The sequence below is a fragment of the Gekko japonicus genome, unplaced genomic scaffold (assembly GCF_001447785.1).
Source record: "Gekko japonicus isolate JY-2015 unplaced genomic scaffold, Gekko_japonicus_V1.1 scaffold369, whole genome shotgun sequence".
Taxonomy (NCBI): domain Eukaryota; kingdom Metazoa; phylum Chordata; class Lepidosauria; order Squamata; family Gekkonidae; genus Gekko; species Gekko japonicus.
Window position 1 is genome coordinate 282313 of NW_015160846.1, and position 18049 is coordinate 300361.

Consider the following 18049-nt stretch of genomic DNA (forward strand, 5'->3'; position numbering starts at 1 on the left):
GGAGTGGGGGTGCGTGTGGGGGGGGGGGGGGCTCCCTTCCAAGCCACCTTTAATGTCATATTATTTGGCAGGTCACCTCAGATCGTGCCGTGGGTGTCATGCAAACCCTGCTCCTTATTTTTTCATGAGAGAGGTAGCAAAGACTTAATTTGTGTGAAAGAAATTGATCTGTGGCTGTTCTCTTCCACAGAGTGTGTAAGGTAACCCTTAAGGGCTGTTTTTTCCAGCACTCGGTTTATTAATTTACTTCACTTATGCTCCAGTGGGGCCCCAGGGTGGCTTACATAAGTCTCCTCCATTTTAGCCTCTCAACAACAATAATGTGTGGTAGGTCAGGTCGAGAGAGAGCGTGTGGCTGCCCCAAGGTCACCCAGCAAGCTTCCATGGCATGAGTAAGGATTCGAACCTGGTTCTTCCAGATCCTAGCCTAACACTCTAACCACTACACCACACTGGCTCTCACCACTTGCACATTTTCAAACACGCACTCGCTTTAATTTGACAGCCTTAAAGTGCACTGTGGTGCTCTGTGCCGTTCTTTCTCTAGCTACCAGTAGGGGGAGCCATTCAGCTTTAACTATTTCATTCCTTAAAACGTTTGGCTTTGTCTTGCAATAATATATCCTGCTTCAGGTAAGAGTTGGCTTACTTCGTTTGTGCCGTTCTAGGGATAACCAATTACGAAGAGTACTCCTTAATCCAGGAGAGCAACGAAGAGAAGAAGGAAGAAGGCACGGGGACACTGAAGAAAGACCGGACGCTGCTACGTGATGAGAAGAAGATGGAGAAGCTGAAGGCAAAGTTGCACACGGATGATGACTGTGAGTATTGTTGCCCGCAGCATGGCTTGTTGACTGGCTGCACTCTGCTTACAAAACCAGGCGGTTTATGCCTCCCTGAATAGTAGCTGGGAGTTCCTTCCAGCACAAGTCATCCATTTGGGTGCTTATTCCTGGGTTTTGGAGTGGGTGTGCTTATGCCAGAATCGGAGAGGCAAGGAAGAAATGGATATAAATAACTCCGTTTGAAACGCACAACTTCTTGCTTCGTGCAAGGAGAAAACGCTTTGCCTCTGACGACATGCCATCGTTTGTGTGTCTTTGTGTCTTCTTCAGCCAGTTTGGTATCGTGGTTAAGAGCAGCAGACTCTAATGTGGAGAACTGGGTTTGATTCCTCACTCCTCCACATGCAGCCAGCTGGGTGGCCTTGGGTCAGTCACAAGTTCTCTCAGAGCTGTTCTCTCAAGGGCAGTTCTCAAAAGAGCTCTCTCAGCCCCACCTACCTCACAGGGTGTCTGTTGTGGGTAGGGGAAGGGAAAGAAGATTGTAAACTGCTCTGAGACTCCAAGTGAAGGGCGGGGTATAAATCCAACTCTTCTTCTTAGGCCAGTCATGAGAGAGAGGGCAGGAAGGGTTGCATCAGTACTTAGTTCTTGTGGCCCTTTCTTACATTCCCAGGGAAATGCTGATCGCCAGTTTGGGTTCAGGAAGCAGTTTTTCTCCCGGCCAGTTTGGCTGGGGATCCTGGAGGTTTTTTGTCGTCCTCTGGGCATGGAACAGTGGTCACTGGGGGTGTGTGGGGGGGAGGTATTTGTAAATTTCCTGCATCGTGCAGGGGGTTGGACTAGATGACCCTGGAGATCCCTTCCAATTCTATTATTCTCTTTCCCCTTCAGTGAACTGGTTGGATCACAGTCGGACTTTCCGCGAGCAAGGTGTGGACGAGAACGAGACGCTGCTTCTGAGGCGCAAGTTCTTCTACTCGGACCAGAATGTCGATTCCAGAGACCCCGTTCAGCTCAACTTGCTTTATGTTCAGGTATACATTGGAGAGGAATCCGCCCAACTCTTCTGCGCCACATCCAGGCAAAAAATACCCTCTCCCTAAACTCAGCTTAGAGGGAACACTGGCCAGGAGATGCTAAGATTGCCTGGCAGCCGGAAGTTCTAGCTCTTCTGTGTATCATGCAGGCCGCCATGCAAAACAGAGAGAGGAGAGAGAGATTGGATGTGTACCCTGCCCTTCACTACTTGAAGGAGTCTCAGAGTGGCTTACGATCTCCTTTCCCTTCCCCTCCCCACAACAGACACCCTGTGAGCAATGCTCCCTCTGAGCTGTAGAGCCTTGTGAGCAAAAAATCTGCTTTGTGAGCTGGTGGTGAGCGAGCAATTCCGGCTGCTGCATACATTAGTTTGCTCTGGAGCCCTCCGTCCTGAGCGAAGGCAAAAAATGTGTGAGCCAGAAGCTAAAAAACTGGGAGCCGGCTCACGCTCACTCAGCTTGGAGAGGACACTGGTCCTGAGCCCGGGAGGGGAAACGAGTGGCCCGTGAGGCGACAGGGGCCCCTGGAGCAAGATGTCTCTCTCCCCTTGCTTTGCAGGCTCGGGACGACATCCTCAACGGCTCCCATCCGGTCTCCTTCGAGAAGGCATGTGAATTCGGGGGTTTCCAGGCCCAGATCCAGTTTGGGCCGCACGTCGAGCACAAGCACAAGCCCGGATTTTTAGAGTAAGCCGCTCCTAAGTGCGGGTGCGCAGGGGTGTTGGTGGGTTGTGCTGTTTCGATTGCTACTGTAGCCCCATGGTGTCCTCGGAGGGGGGGCATGATTCACAGAACCCTTTTTTGGGGGGGAGGGGGGCTCCTTGCTGAGAAGGCTGTGAAACAGCAGGGAAGACTCCCTGGGAGAAGAGGGAGGGATTCAACATGGGCTGAGCTCCTCGTATGACCTGAACGTAAGAACATCAGAGAAGCCAATGTTGGATCAACCCCCCCCCCTTGTGCCCCCCCCCCCCCCCAAGCACCAAGAAGACAGAGCATCTCTTGCCCCAGACTGAGAGTTCCTATAAGAACGTAAGAACATAAGAGAAGCCAATGTTGGATCAGGCCAACGGCCCATCCTGTCCAACACTCTGTCACACAGTGGCCAAAAATCCCAGGTGCCATCAGGAGGTCCAGCAGTGCGGCCAGGACACTAGAAGCCCTCCCACTGTTGCCCCACCCCCACCTCCCAAGCACCAAGAATACAGAGCATCACTTGCCCCAGACCGAGAGTTCCTATCTATACCTCGTGGCTAATAGCCACGGATGGACCTCTGCTCCATATGTTTATCCAGTTCCCTCCTGAAGCTGTCCATGCTTGTAGCCTCCGCCACCTCCTATGTCCTATGTCAGTGAATTCCATGGGTTACTCACTCTTTGGGTGAAGAAGGACTTCCTTCTATCCATTCTCTAACCCGACAGCTCAGCAATTTCATGGAGTGCCCACAAGGAGTTCTTGTCTTGTGAGAAAGGGAGAAAAGGACTTCTTTCTCCACCTGCTCTGTCCCATGCATAATCTTACAAACCTTGGTCATGTCCAATGCTCCCTCTAAGCTGTGGAGTCTTGTGAGCAAGAATTCTACTTGGTGAGCTACTGGCATTAAAGTTGTGAGTGAGAGATTTGGTTACTGCATAGATCAGTTTGCTCTGGGGCCCTCCTTCCTGAGCTAAGAGAAAAATGGGTGAGCCGGAGGCTAAAAAACTGTGAGCTAGCTCACCCTAACTCATCTTGGAGGGAACACTGGTCATGTCACCCCTCAGCCGTCGTTTCTCCCAGCTCAAGAGCCCCAAGCGCCTTAACCTTTCTTCATAGGGGAAGTGCTCCAACCCTTTTATCATTCTAGTTGCCCTTTTCTGCACTTTCCCCCAATGCTATAATTTCCTTTTTGAAGCTTTGACTTGCACTCAGTGTGGGCCAGCTGCCCGGTTTGGACGCTACCTTGGGAGTGCATCCACAGGCGTGAAGCCCCCCCTCCTCCAGTGTGGCGGATAGCAAAGGCGTTCACGCCAAGGGCTGCGTCGGCTCGCTTTGCAAAGCCAGTTGTGCGGAATTTAAATAATGTAATTTAATAATAACTGAAATCGCGTATCTCTAAAGAGGAGCGGCTCCCCCTCGGTGGCGTAAGCATTCCGCTCCGGTTTCAAATTAAAAAGGACTCGTGGATGATTACTTGGGAGCTTTGGGCTCCCCTTCCCACCCACCCCCCTACCCCCCGGGGCTCCTCGGGAATGATTTCATTTTAATTGGACGGGGGGTCTCGGCTGCAGAGCGCTGTTGCACGGAAGGATAATTTCTGGAGGAACAGAAAAGGCATTCTTTGTGCCTTTCCGCTGAGCCTCAGCTTTCTTAAAGCTGTCTTGCCAGGGTTTGCTTGGCCTCCGTTGGTAACTCAAACAATAAGCAGAGGAGCCAAGCCAAGATGGCTTTAGGAATCAATTGCATTGGCTAGCGTTATGTGTCCAGTACTGTGTCCAGTTTTGGGCACCACATTTGAGGAAGGGTGTTGACCAGCTCGAGCGTGTCCAGAAGAGGGCAACCAGGATGGTGAGAGGGTTGGAATCCAAGTCTTAGGGGGAAAGGCTGAAAGAGTTGGGTCTGTTTAGCCTGGGAAAGAGAAGGCTTAGAGGGGACATGATGGCACTCAACAAGTATTTGAAGGGCTGTCATGTAGAAGATGGAGCGGATCTATTCTCTCTTGCTCCGGATTGCAAGAGTAGATCTAATGGGTGGAAATTAAAAGGGAGTTGTTACCGGCTAAATATCAGGAGAAACTTCCTAACTGCAGGAGTGGTTGGGCAGTGGAACAATCTGCCTTGGGAGGTGGTGGATGCTCCTTCACTGGACATTTTCAAGCGGAGGTTGGACAACCATCTTTCGGGTAGGTTGTAGGTATGTAGGACTGTCTTTCAGCTGTGCTCCTGCAGAGTGCAGGGGGTTGGACTAGATGACCTGCAAGGTCCCTTCCAACTCTAACATTCTATGATTCTATGTTTCTAGAGCCAGGTGTCCTGAGTGTGGGGTGGAGGGGTGCAGAATATAGCCCCCTTGCTCAAGCTAAGCTGGTCTTGGTGTGGCCGTGCCCCAAAGGGAGGTCTCCTGACCCCCCCTCCCCCCCGCAAGGTGGACCTCTTGAGTTCCACGATGGAAGAAAATGTGGCATGGAAATGAAGCACAAATCAGACTGGCTCTGAAGTACTCCAGGAACTGGAGCTAGGCTTTCAGACCCTTGAGTCAATCCACTCTCAGCCTAATAGTCTTTTCATGAAAGCTTTATTAGAAACAGAGATTTGATGTGCACAAGAGAGAACTCTTGTTCAGACTAAGGAATAGATCAAGGGTTAGGCCTTGTATAGGTAATAGATCAATGTCCCCTAATGCAGTGGGTATTTACTCCCCCACCCTCTTTTACTCCCCCTGCCTACTACCCCCACACTACAAAGATTATCATCTAGCAACAGATGTTTCTTCAAGGATGAGCGTCTCTTGGGGCTCGTTCTCATGGGAAAGTCCCACCCACCCCCCCCCCCCCATCTCTCGGAATCTTTATGGCAGAGAGGGCTGGCAAGGGTTGAGACCAAATGGTCGGAAAAACAAAAGCAAACTACAAAGACAAAAACAAAAGAAAACATTAGTCAACATGACAATCTGCAGAGCCCTACTAGTGAGGCCCTGCTCCAGAGAGCAAACGGATGTTGGCCTCTACGGAAAATGTGGCATTCTCTCTAGGATGGCCTCCCTTTCCACAAATGATTCCTTCAGCCCATAGGGTTGAAAAGTTGCCCACGTTTATTCATTCATTCATTCGATTTTTATCCCGGCGTCCCTGCCATAGGCAGGCTCAGGGCAGCTTACATGAAGGATTAAAAATATAAAACACAAACATAACGAGTCATAGCTCACAATAAATAGAATAAAATAAAAAATAAAGTGCTGGTAGCAATAACAACCCGGTGGCCATCAATGTTCCCTCTTAGCTGTGGAATCTTGTGAGCAAAAATTCTACTTTGTGAGCTCCTGGCATTAAAGTTGTGAGCAAGTGATTTGACTACTGCACAACTTAGTTTTCTCTGGAGCCCTCCTTCCTGAGCAAAGAGAAAAATGTGTGAGCTGGAGGCTAAAAAACCGTGAGCTAGCTCACACTAACTCAGCTTAGAGGGAACAGTGGTGGCCATGATAGATGTTCCCAAAAAATGGCCCGGTCAGCATCCGGCATAGTTAGTTAGTATTATTCAGTTCAGTTAGTGTTAGTTGATGTTGTTGGTGTTATTAGTGGCAGTTCCTAGTCGAAGGCCAGGTGGAAGAGCTCCGTTTTACAGGCCCTGCGGAACTGTACAAGGTCCCGCAGGGCCCTGATGTCCTCCGGGAGCTCATTCCACCAGTGTGGAGCCGCCACTGAGAAGGCCCTGGCTCTAGTGATGGCCGATCTGACATCTTTCGGTCCAGGAAGGGCCAAACGGTTTTGCGACCCGGACCTCAGTGCTCTCTGGGGGACATGTGGGGAAAGGCTGTCCTTCAGGTAGGCAGGCCCCAATAGTCAAATCCCCCCAGGATTCTGTCCCAGTACTGCTCTTCCATCAGTGCCAGGTGCTAATATGTCCGTTCCAAATCCTGCTTTGAAAAATTTGGCAGCCGTGCCAGAATCCTCCATGCCTTCACTGTCTTTGCTGCATGACTGCACAGTTTTCATTTCCCCCCCCCCAATCATGTTTACACGACTGAGCACTACACATTCTTAGCAATTTTAGGGTCCAGTCCATATGCTGCTCCACGTCCTGCAATCTCCCCAAATCCTCCTACATCCACTGTGAGCTGGATGGAAGCACCCAGAATTTCTCCCCAAATCCTCCTACATCCACTGTGAATGGAAGCACCCAGAATGTAAGAACAACAAAGAGGGTGTGCAGTCATAAAACCACAAATCCCCTGGTCACCTATGACCCCCCACCTCCCCAAATAGCATAGATGTGTGCGAAATCATTCTTGAATTAAAGCAAAGCAATAAAACAGGTGTTTACTGCCTCGATCTGCTGCACCTGCTGGTTTTAGAGGGAGGTTTGTAGTTTGTTTTTGAGACATTAGGGGCTTTCCCCCCATTAGGACTCATTGAATTATTTCTATCCTCAGTACAGCAGTTGCTTGTTGATAAATGGAAGGTCAGGTTTCTAGATGTATTTAAAACATACATTGTGGGGGAATGGAAGGACACCAAAAAAATCTGCTGAAATTCGAACCGTGATTTGGGTTTTCCGTGTAAATTGGCTGCCGAGAGCCGGGAAGACGGAACAGAAAATGGAAATTCTTCTCGTGGGCTTCTCACGTGGCTGGTGATGGCCGTGGAGAAGCTGCAGTTTGGGAGATTTTGATTGGCTGCTTGCTTTCCTCTCCGAGCCAGTCGGGTTTGAGGTGGAACCCCCTGATTGGTTTCCTCTGGGTGAGAGGGAAGCTGTCAGCCAATTAGAAAAGAAGGAAGGGGGACAAGGTACCAGAAGTCATACGAGCGAATGGGTTGACATCCACCACCTCCAAACTGTGATGCTCCGGAGCAACTAGAGGACGACGGCATCTTCATTAACGGCGGCTTTTGCTTTCCTCCCCCAGTCTAAAAGAATTCCTTCCGAAAGAATACATCAAGCAAAGAGGAGCTGAAAAGAGGATATTTCAGGTAACGGAGAAAGGTTTATTCCACCCCTTCACCCACCCCCCAGCCTTGTATGGATATGTCATATTTTTTGCGTCTGCTTCAGCGATAAACTAGCACCAACTCGAGTGTAAAAGAAGCAGACGGCTTTTCTCCCTCCTTCTCCCTTCGGCAGATGCGCTCTCCTAATTCGAATCTCGTGAGCGATCGGAGGAGCTTTGCTTTTCAGACCGCTTCCTCCAAGACCCAAGCTTGCTTAATGGGTCTGAACCCTCCTCTCAATCCCTGTGTGCAAAAGAGAAGACGCTGGGAGCTAAATGTGGTTATGTAAGGGCTCTTTTGCACATTCAGCTTCCATCGACCGGGGCGTTTTGTTTTGTTCGCTGCTAAAAAAAAATACACCCAAATTGCCCAGGGTTATGTATTCTGTTAGCTGTGAAGACGGCTCAGGTGCCTTGAAAGCATGTCCTTGTCGGTGTTGTGTTAAGGCCGACAATGTTGGGTTGGTATTTCGGAGCCCTAAAGATGCCACCCGGTTTGCTCTGGTTTGAAAAACAGTTGGAATTGGTACCCAGAATAAGATTACTTTGAGCAGTCTCTGGAGGAGGGGGGGGACCTGAGTGACTGCTACTTCCTCTGCTCCTTTGGAGTTAGGGTGTCCAATCTGCTCCCCGAATCAATCATCCTGTTTCTGTGCCATTCTGTTCTGAGCTCCCCCCCCCTTCCCTTTCCACAAAACTTGCCTTGAAAATAGCCTCTGTTATGCACTGGAACTCAGATCTGGAAGTTCCCAAGTCCTAGGAATCCTGGGAAATGTAGTTCCAGAGTACTGTAGGGTTAAATGGAGGCCCTGCGGATAGCTCTCTTGTGGCTTTTATCATCACATTTAGGTAAGTTCGGGGAAAGAAGGACAAGAACAGCGGTGGGGAAAGGACAGAATTTTGTTTGCTAATGACCCTCCCTTGATTTTCACATCAGGAGAGTATCAGGAACTAACCCGAGCGCTATAACGAAACCAGATATTAATTTTTCAAGAGGGTAGCCGTGTTGGTCTGCAGTGAAAGAGCAGGATTCAGTTTTTGGGATATAAGCCTTCGAGAGTCAGAACTCTTCAAGAGCTCTGACTCTCTAGGGCTTATACCCCGGAAATATTGTTGGTCTCTAAGGTGCCTCTGGACTCGAATCTAACTCTGATATTAATGAACTTTTGTGCCGTCTGTAAATCTGCTGCCCGTTTCCCCGCTGTTTGGGGTGCTATCTTTCTCCCACCCCACGTCTCCTCTGGTGGAGTCATCCCTGGGTGGGTTTTACAAAACCATACGTCTGCTGTATGTTTCACTTCAACTTTATTAAATGTAATTGCACGGTGTTGGCCAAGGACTGTTGGTGTCCTAGCTGTGGAGGGTTTTCTTTTTCAGAAGACAGGGTGAGATCTGCCTCTTCCAAACAGCAGGCTGAGCTGAAGAATGTGCCAAGTCTCTTTCCTGAATGGAAACGGGGTGGGATGGGGGAAGGTAACTGTCCCGTATAGCGTGGAGATATCCATTCTCGTGCCTGCATTCACCACCGACATCCGCCATCTTCCGTTAGTCACAACCAGGAAAGATGATCCGTGTCAGTTTAATTTGACGCAGCGCCGCTCAGAAAGAGTTGGCAACGGACAGCGAGCGCTGAGAAAATGTCATTGCCCATGCTAATAGAAGTGTCCCTGGAGTTTCCCTCGGAGCTTAGAGGATAATGCAAACCGACGTGGGCATTTTTGTAAATTTATTTGGGGCTTCGCCGAAGAAAAGAGCAATTCAGTAGAGGCTGTTGGGAGGGGGAGTTTGTCTTCTAATTATTAGAATAAATCGTTCCACTTCGGCAGGAAGGAAGACAGAACATCTTTTGATAATAATTCCACAGGAGTAGACTGTTGCAATAGAAGTAAATGGGAATCTGGTGGCACCTTAAAGACGAACAATATTTTGTTCCACACAGAAGCTTTCGTAGTCTGCAGCTCCTTGGTAGTGGCCTCTAGTCCACGAAAGAAGCTGCCGGAATAGACCGTTGTTGGACTCCAGAACGTCTTTTGCCATCAGTATGAGGAAAGGAGTGGACTTAGGGCTACTGGGGAGGGGAATTGATTTGTGAACAGATGTGCCTCCTCCATGGATGGGGGGGGAGGAGCTTGAAATGGTGAGAAATCTCTCTGGGTGAGAAACAAGAGGGGCTTTGGCAAAGGGGTTATATTCATTTGGAAATGTGGTGTTGTAGGAATGTATAGTCTCTAGGGGATAAAGATAGCTGCTGGCTTGGGGTGGGGAAAAAGGGGGTTTCAGAACCTTCTTTGGATGTTTTGTCATTGCATTGTTTATTGTTTCAGATCTGTGATTTTGGAAGCCTCCTGGCTTGTCTTTTGGGATTAGCTTTTAGGTATACATTTATTAAATAGAACAAGGGGGATTCTTAAGTTAATTATGGAGGAGGGTTTTCACATTACTGTTTCTCCTGATTTTGGATAGCGAGTATTTTTGAGAGGGATAGAAAAACAACCCCAAAGCGTTCCCCTTTTATATTAAGTTGAAACAAGCCCTGATCTCTTGGATGCTGAATGGATTCTGGGATTTCCAAGGACGGCCATTTCCCCAACGGCATTTTCGCGGCAGTTAAACACATGGCTTCGAAGGAGAGTAGTTCTGAATTGTCCGAATAGCAGACTGAGGAAGGGGGAGAGACTGTGCATTGTCCCGCTCTGTCATGCCAAGTAGGTCTTCAGATAATTACCAAGCGATTGATCGGAGCCTCATTACAGGAGCACAAAAACTGCGGAGAGATGACCGAGATAGAAGCCAAGGTGAAGTACGTGAAGCTGGCGCGGTCACTGCGGACCTACGGGGTCTCCTTTTTCCTCGTTAAGGTAGGAGGAATTTGGGCTGGAAATGAGATTGCGTGATTAAATTTATTTTTCCTTAGGGCAAAAAAACTTGCTCATACAAGAAAACGGGCTCTTTTGCGCTCTCGTTTTCATTGCTTGTGTATCTCTATTGCTTCAGGGTTCCCCCTCCCCTTTTCTGCACATGTTTTGCTCCCTCTAGTGGTTGATTCGATATTACGTCTCTGTGTGTCCAGTATGTTCCCCAGTATTCGATGTCCTGGCCCCTTTGCTGGACCTCCTGATGGGGCATCTGGTATTTTCGCTTACTGTGTGACACAGAGTGTTGGACTGGATGGCCCACTGGCCTGATCCAACATTGACTTCTCTTACGTTCTTTTAAAAGTCCCACAGGTCATGCGGCTACAAGCTGTCTTTCCACCCCCCAAAATCAGAGGACAGCAAAGATGAGTCTCTGTTAGGTAAAACAACTTGCGGCTCCAGAGACTCCCTCTGGCTTCCCTGAAAAATCCGTCACGCCATGGTTACGGAAATCACATAGTTACGAGCGAAACAAAACAGACCAAAAAAAACCCTTGAGGAAAGCTAATATGCACTTTTAATTTAACGTGGCCCAGCATGCCTGATGCAGACAAATGATTACCCAAACTGTGTTCTTCCTCTAGTGCCTGACCGTGCCCTGTCTGAAGGCACCTGTTATTAGAACCTCTGAGTAATCTCGGCATCTGGAAACACACGACCTAATTAAGCCACAGCGCTGAGCGTCCTGGGAGAGCCATTGGGGCCAGGACACCAGAAGCCCTCCCACTGTTGCCCCCCCCCCCCGGCACCACGAAGACAGAGCATCCCTTGCCCCAGACTGAGAGTTCCTGTCTATACCTTGTGGCTAATAGCCACCGATGGACCTCTGCTCCAAATGTTGATCCAGTTTCCTCTTGAAGCTGTCCGTGCTTGTAGCCGCCACCCCCTCCTGTGGCAGTGAATTCCATGCATTAATCACTCTTTGGGTGAAGAAGGACTTCCTTTCATCCTTTCTAACCCGACCACTCAGCAATTTCATGGAGCACCCACGAGTTCTCGTATTGTGAGAAAGGGAGAAATGTACCTCTTTCTCCACCTGCTCTATCCCACGCGTAATCTTATAAACCTCGATCATGTCACCCCTCAGCCGTCGTTTCTCCAAGCTAAAGAGCCCCCAAGCGCCTTTAACCTTTCTTCATAGGGAAACTGTTCCAACCCATGAAGCCTAGAGACTTGCTTTGTGCTGGAGAAGAGAAGGGAAAATGCAAATCTCTGCTCTGGGCAGAACTGCAGTGCTTGGGAGCCGAAGGATCAAATCTGAATGTAGGCAGCCGCCTCTCCTCTCCTCTCCTCCCTGCAGCTGTTAGCTCTTGGGAGCCATTTGGAGAGTGTCTCAGAGTTCTAGGGGGTGCCTTCCCCAGAGCCTTTCTGCAGCCCCCTCCTGGCAGTCTGTTCACGCTTCTGGCTGAGCCCGGTGTGGTGTCCCCCTTGCAGGAGAAGATGAAAGGGAAGAACAAGCTGGTCCCTCGCTTGCTGGGCATCACCAAGGAGTCCGTGATGCGGGTGGACGAACGGACCAAGGAGGTGCTGCAGGAGTGGCCACTGACGACCGTCAAGCGCTGGGCGGCTTCGCCCAAAAGCTTCACTCTGGTAAACTTCGGGTGCGGGCCCGAGCACCATCCGCTCAACTGATCCGTCTCCCTGGACGAGGGCTGGAAGTGTGTGCTGAGTTGTGTCAGGGTGGTGTCCTTGCAGGGAGAGGGCCAGTGTAAAAAGCCCCTTCTGCTGGGTGAGCCCTGGATGTTTTGCCCCCCCACGGCAAACGTGCAGCAGTGCCCCCACAAGAAAGCTGTTTAGCTCCTACCACGGGTGGGGGGGACTGTGTCTAGTCCTTTCTTCCCTACGTGCATGCCAGCCGTGTTACAAAGATTTAACTCCCGCCCACAAGACGGTGACTGTACCAAACCCAAACTGCTGTGGGTCGTGCATAACACTTCAAATGTAGTTTCAGGTGGGTAGCCCTGACCCGGATAGCCCAGGCTAGCCCGATCCACTCGGGTCTCGGAAGCTAAGCGGGGTCAGTCCTGGCTAGTATTTGGAAGGGTGGCCTCCAAGGAATACCAGGGTCATGACGCAGAGGCAGGCAATGGCAAACCACCTCTGAAACGTCTCTTGCCCTAAAAACAAGCCTAGCTTGCCACCTACTGGTGCATTACGCTAAAAGAGCTAGAACTTCTCGTTGCCAGACAATCTTAGGATCTCCTGGCTATTCTACACACAATGTCATACGATGATGATAATAATAATCAGGTCAATAGCCATGTTGGTCTATGGTTGAACAACGAGATTTGAGTCCAGTAGCCTCAGAGAGACCAGGAACATTTTGGGGGAATAACCTTTCAAGAGTTAAAAGCTCACTTCATCAAGTCAAGTTTACTGTATGTGGCCATTAGCCGTTACAAGTGAAAACATACTAAAAAATTTAAAATACAACGTCCGTCTTTAAATATTCACTTTTCACACTTGGAAATGCTGATTACCTTGAATTTTTAAAATACAAACGTCTGCCTCCAGAGATTCACCGGCAGGATCAAGAAACACAAATTACATATCAGGACATTACGTTTCATTTAGCAGCTTTCATGAGAACCGCCTTTGCTCTGACTTCCCTAGCTGCTAATGCAAAAAAGTGCCACCTTGTTAGAAACAAAGGGGTCTTACATCTGACAGCAAAAAAATATTAATTTATCCACTTCATCAGGGATTGGGATATAAGGACTCAGGGATCTCCATTTGTACTTTCAGAGGGTATCCGTATCGATGTGCAGTTAGAGCAGTTAGATTCGAATCCAGGACCAACCAGATTTTCTTGGTATAAACGTTCTAGAGTCTGAGCTCCCTTCGTCAGATACAAGTCAGAATGGCGATCCCTGAGCCCATATATCCCTGTCAGAAGGTGAGAGGTGTGTCACAAAGAAGGGTGTCAGGATGCAGAGGTATAATGAACAGCTTGGTTAGGCAAAGGACAAATGCTTGGGGGGCAGGAAATGAGTTTCATGAGAAAAGAATCCTAGGTCTCTGTTCAGCCCTGGGGGTTCCATTGTTCTGAAATGTATCTACTGCACAATAGATCCTGGGCTCCTTTACAGGAACTATAACTTGAACAGAGTAGTCTTTCTACCCTGGTTCCATGGCTGAGGCTGCCCTGGGCCCCCTCCCTGTTTCCCCTCGGCTAACTTCAGTTTAGTAGTCTTCCAGCCTCAGCCGTTGTATTCTGGGTGTTTCTATACATGCATGCACCATTTCCTTGTTTTTTTCAGGATTTTGGGGAGTATCAGGAAAGCTACTACTCGGTACAAACCACTGAAGGCGAGCAGATCTCTCAGCTGATAGCCGGTTACATCGATATCATCCTCAAGAAGGTAAATCCATGACAGATTGAAAAACTGTCATGGTTGGACAGTTCTGCAGGAAGCGGGTTTGGGGTGGAGAGAGGAATCCATGGCATTAGCCGAGTTACTGCTGGGACCCTACCTCACAGGGTGTCTGTTGTGGGGAGGGGAAGGGAAAGGAGTTTGTAAGCTGCTCTGAGACACCTTTGGGTAGTGAAGGGCGGGGTATAAATCCAGTCTCTTGCTGCACGTGGCAGAGTGGGGAATCAAACCTGGTTGAAGGACTGGGGTCTTTTCATCCGAACGAAGAGAAGCCTGGGTCACCCTCTTTGTAGAACTGAGGGGCTTCCGCGAGGACAAGCTTAGAGACAGGTCCTCCTCTGCTACTCCAGAGGATGAGAGTAGATCTAGCAGACTGTAATTACAGGAGGAGAGATTTCAAATGAACATTAGGCGATACTTCCGAACAATGGAGAGCCTGTTTGGTGTAGTGGTTAGGAGCGCGGACTGTAATCTGGGAGAACCGGGTTTGATTCCCCCCTCCTCCACATGCACCTGCCGGTGTGACCTTGGGTCAGTCACAAGTTCTCAGAGCTGTTCTCTCAGGAGGAGTCCTCGTAAGAGCTCTCTCAGCCCCACCTACCTCACAGGGTGCCTGTTGTGGGGAGGGGAAGGGAAAGGAGATTGTAAGCCGCTCTGAGACTCCTTCGGGTAGTGAAGGGCAGGGTATAAATTCAAACTCTTCTCTTCCTCTTCTTCTTCCGCACTGGAACCAGGTGCCCTGCAGGGGAGGGCGGGGGTGTCTCTCCCTTACCAGTCTCTGAGCAGCTATTAGTCTGAATTCTCTCGCCTTTCGTTTCCTGCCACCGAACGTGTTGTTCTGGCCAGCGGGATCGGGGAAAGGCTCCAAACGAGGGCAGGCACCTGAATACAGACGAGTAACCTGTGCGAGGGCCTTCGGAGGTGTTTGCGTGCCAAGCCGCGCTCAGGTCCGCCCAGTGCACAGCCAGTGTCCTTAGCGGTGTCCCTGCCTAGCAGCAGAAGCCGCTCCTGGGTCAGGAGATTGCGTGGGATTTCCAAGAGGCTGACGCAAGACGGCGTGTCTGACCTTTTACAGAAGCAGAGCAAGGACCGATTTGGCCTGGAGGGGGATGAGGAGTCGACCATGCTGGAAGAATCCGTATCGCCAAAAAAGTACGTTTCCCGGGGTCGGAGGGATTGTGGGTTCCACGCGGGGGCTGGCGAGCCAGGAGTCCCCAGTCCAAATCGGCCGTGGCGTTCCTTAGTTCTTGCATCCCCAGCTGCCTTTTCCTGCAGAACGGGATTGCCTCTGTGTGTTTCTTTTGGTGCCCCAGGGGCCTTGGAGATATAGTATCCTGTCTTCTCCACAGTAGATGTCTGCGTCAGTCTTTGCAATCCCCTGGTTCACATCGTACCTCTCTTAAATGCATTGAGTGGCCTTAGGCAAGCTTTGGGCTCTCGGGATCAGCCGTTCCTCTTCTGCAGGGAGGGGAGGGTTTTTTAAATTATTACTATTATTTCACTGTCTCATTCGTGATATTTCCGTCCCGCCCCTTTCTGCCGTCGAATGCTCAGAGCAGCTTTAACGGGAAAGGGAAAGCGAACAGGATGAATGAAAGCGGTAAAAATGTAAACACAGGAGATTGGCGGTCGTCACGCAAATACGACCGTCTCTAAAATTAGCGAGAGGAAGAAAGAAAAAAGAAAACACAGCGGACCTCTGCTCAAAGAACAAAAGCACCTCCACTAACGGGGATGCTTGTTAATGCTGTTGGGAGGCGCAAGAAATGGTGGGTCTCGGCAGCAACACAAGAGGGGCCGTGGCTCAGGGGCAGAGCCTCTGCTTGGTATGCCGAAGGTCCCAGGTTCAATCCCCAGCAGCATCTCCACTTAAAAGGACCAGGCAGGAGGTGATGGGAAAGACCTCTGCCTGAGACCCTGGAAGCAACACAAGAGGGGCCGTGGCTCAGGGGCAGAGCCTCTGCTTGGCATGCCGAAGGTCCCAGGTTCAATCCCCAGCAGCATCTCCACTTAAAAGGACCAGGCAGGAGGTGATGGGAAAGACCTCTGCCTGAGACCCTGGAGAGCTGTATGGAGGGGCTGTGGCTCAGGGGCAGAGCCTCTGCTTGGCATGCCGAAGGTCCCAGGTTCAATCCCCAGCAGCATCTCCAGTTAAAAAGACCAGGTGATGGGAAAGATCTCTGCCTGAGACCCTTGAGAGCTGTAAAGAGGGGCTGTGGCTCAGTGGAAGAGCCTCTGCTTGGCATGCAGAAGGTCCCAGGTTCATTCCCCGGCAGCGTCTCCACTTAAAAAGGACCAGGCAGGAGGTGATGGGAAAGACTTCTGCTTGAGATCCTGGAGAGCTTCAAAGAGGGGCTGTGGCTCAGTGGAAGAGCCTCTGCTTGGCAGGCAGAAGGTCCCAGGTTCAGTCCCTGGCATTTCCAGTTAAAAGGTGATGTGAAAAGACCTCCTCCTGGGACCCCGGAGAGCCGCTGCCAGACTGAGTAGACAAGACTGACCTTGGTGTTCCGAGGTTCTGATTCAGTATAAGGCAACTTCATGTGCTTATGTGTGTTATTGTATGTATCATCTTTTGGACATTGCCTTATACCTTCAAGGAAGGGCCGTGGCTCAGGGGCAGAGCCTCTGCTGGGCATGCAGAAGGTCCCAGGTTCAATCCCCGGTATCTCTAGTTTAAAAAGACTAGGCAGTAGGTGATGGGAAAGACCTTTCTCTGCCTAAGACCCTGCAGAGCGGCTGCCAGTCTGAGTAGACAATTCTGACCTCGATGGACCAAGGGTCTGATTCAATGTCAGGCAGTTTTCATGTGTTTTTGTACCCAGGCATAGGGAAGTGGTCTATAAATGTTTTTTAAAAACCCAACTACATTAACCTTTTGACTTTTGAAACTGCAGTATGGAGGTGCTGCTGTTGGTTGGGAGGAGACTTTAAGGGAGTAGTTATTATCTGATTCATCATAATAGGGTTTCATTTTTCTTAGCCGCCTGGGGTGTTCCTTTGGACAGAAAGGTGGCATATAAATAAATCCCAGAATCCAGTTTGTTAAGGGAAATGCATTTATTCATTTATAATATTTTAGAAAGCAGGATACAAAAGGGGATACAAAAGGAAAAGAGGAATTGTATAGCTGATTCCATATGTAATTTATTATTTATTTTATTAGATTTATACCCTGTCCTTCCTGACGAGGCAAGCTCAGGGCGGCTTACATTAAAAGTTAAAACAGATTAAAATTACAAAACATTTATAAAGTGCTTCATAGACAGTACTACCAACAGGATGGCGAGAGAGCACAATGTTAATATAACCACAGTTATATTAAAGTTTGTATCAAGGTTATTGTACATGGCAGGGTATATAAAATAGAAAGAAGAAAATATTTCTCCCCAACCTTCCGTACATTATAGTTTTTATAAAACATTTTCTAGAGGATATGGTGGGTCCTTACTTCAAACATTTTGAATTTCAGATTTTGTAACTTTTTTTTTTAATGATGCGCATTGCGCTTAATGAATTTGGGTTTTAATGAATTTTTAACTTTTTAATGTGAGCCGCCCTGAGCCTGCCTAGGCGGGGAACAAATTGAATCAAATAAATAAATAACTATTCTGTTTTGCAACCGTATTATTAATTTAATCATGATTACATTTTCCATATTTCATCATTTCTTCATACTAGCTGTAACTTTTAATATACCAAAGCTTAAATAAAAGTCTTATTATATATCTCACGTGTTGGATTAAAAAAAATTCAAAATCCACTTCCTATTATCAAAGAGTTTGAAAGTTTGTTTATCTAATGGCTTTTGCCAGCTTATCATACAAAGAATAAAACTGAATACGCAGAATAAAATATGAGTTAAAGTGGTATAATATGTAATAAAATCATCCAACATTGGAATTGATTGAGGTTTATAAGATTATGCATGGGAAAGAGCAGGTAGAGAAAGAGGTACTTTTCTCCCTCTCTCACAATACAAGAACTCGTGGGCACTCCATGAAATTGCTGAGCGGTCGGGTTAGAACGGATAAAAGGAAGTACTTCTTAACCCAAAGAGTGATTAACACTTGGAATTCACTGCCACAGGAAGTGGTGGCGGCTACAAGCATGGACGGCTTCAAAAGGGAATTAGATAAGCATATGGAGCAGAGGTCCATCAGTGGCTATTAGCCACAAGGTATAGATAGGGGCTCTGGGGCAAGGGATGCTCTGTCTTCTTGGTGCTTGGGGGGGGGGGGCCAACGGGGGGGGGGCTTTTAAT

The 18049-nt window shown here is 48.9% G+C and overlaps 1 protein-coding gene across 1 annotated transcript in view; it reads left to right on the forward strand.

Moving 5' to 3' along the window:
• The window catches only part of TLN2 (talin 2), a 156066-nt gene that overhangs the window by 45168 nt on the left and 92849 nt on the right, over positions 1 to 18049 (forward strand). The window contains exons 5-12 of the mRNA XM_015420227.1: positions 669 to 821; positions 1677 to 1819; positions 2382 to 2509; positions 7419 to 7482; positions 10253 to 10357; positions 11849 to 12004; positions 13675 to 13776; positions 14864 to 14940. Of these exons, the coding sequence (XP_015275713.1) occupies positions 669 to 821; positions 1677 to 1819; positions 2382 to 2509; positions 7419 to 7482; positions 10253 to 10357; positions 11849 to 12004; positions 13675 to 13776; positions 14864 to 14940 (928 nt within the window). The remainder of the gene's footprint in view (positions 1 to 668; positions 822 to 1676; positions 1820 to 2381; positions 2510 to 7418; positions 7483 to 10252; positions 10358 to 11848; positions 12005 to 13674; positions 13777 to 14863; positions 14941 to 18049) is intronic.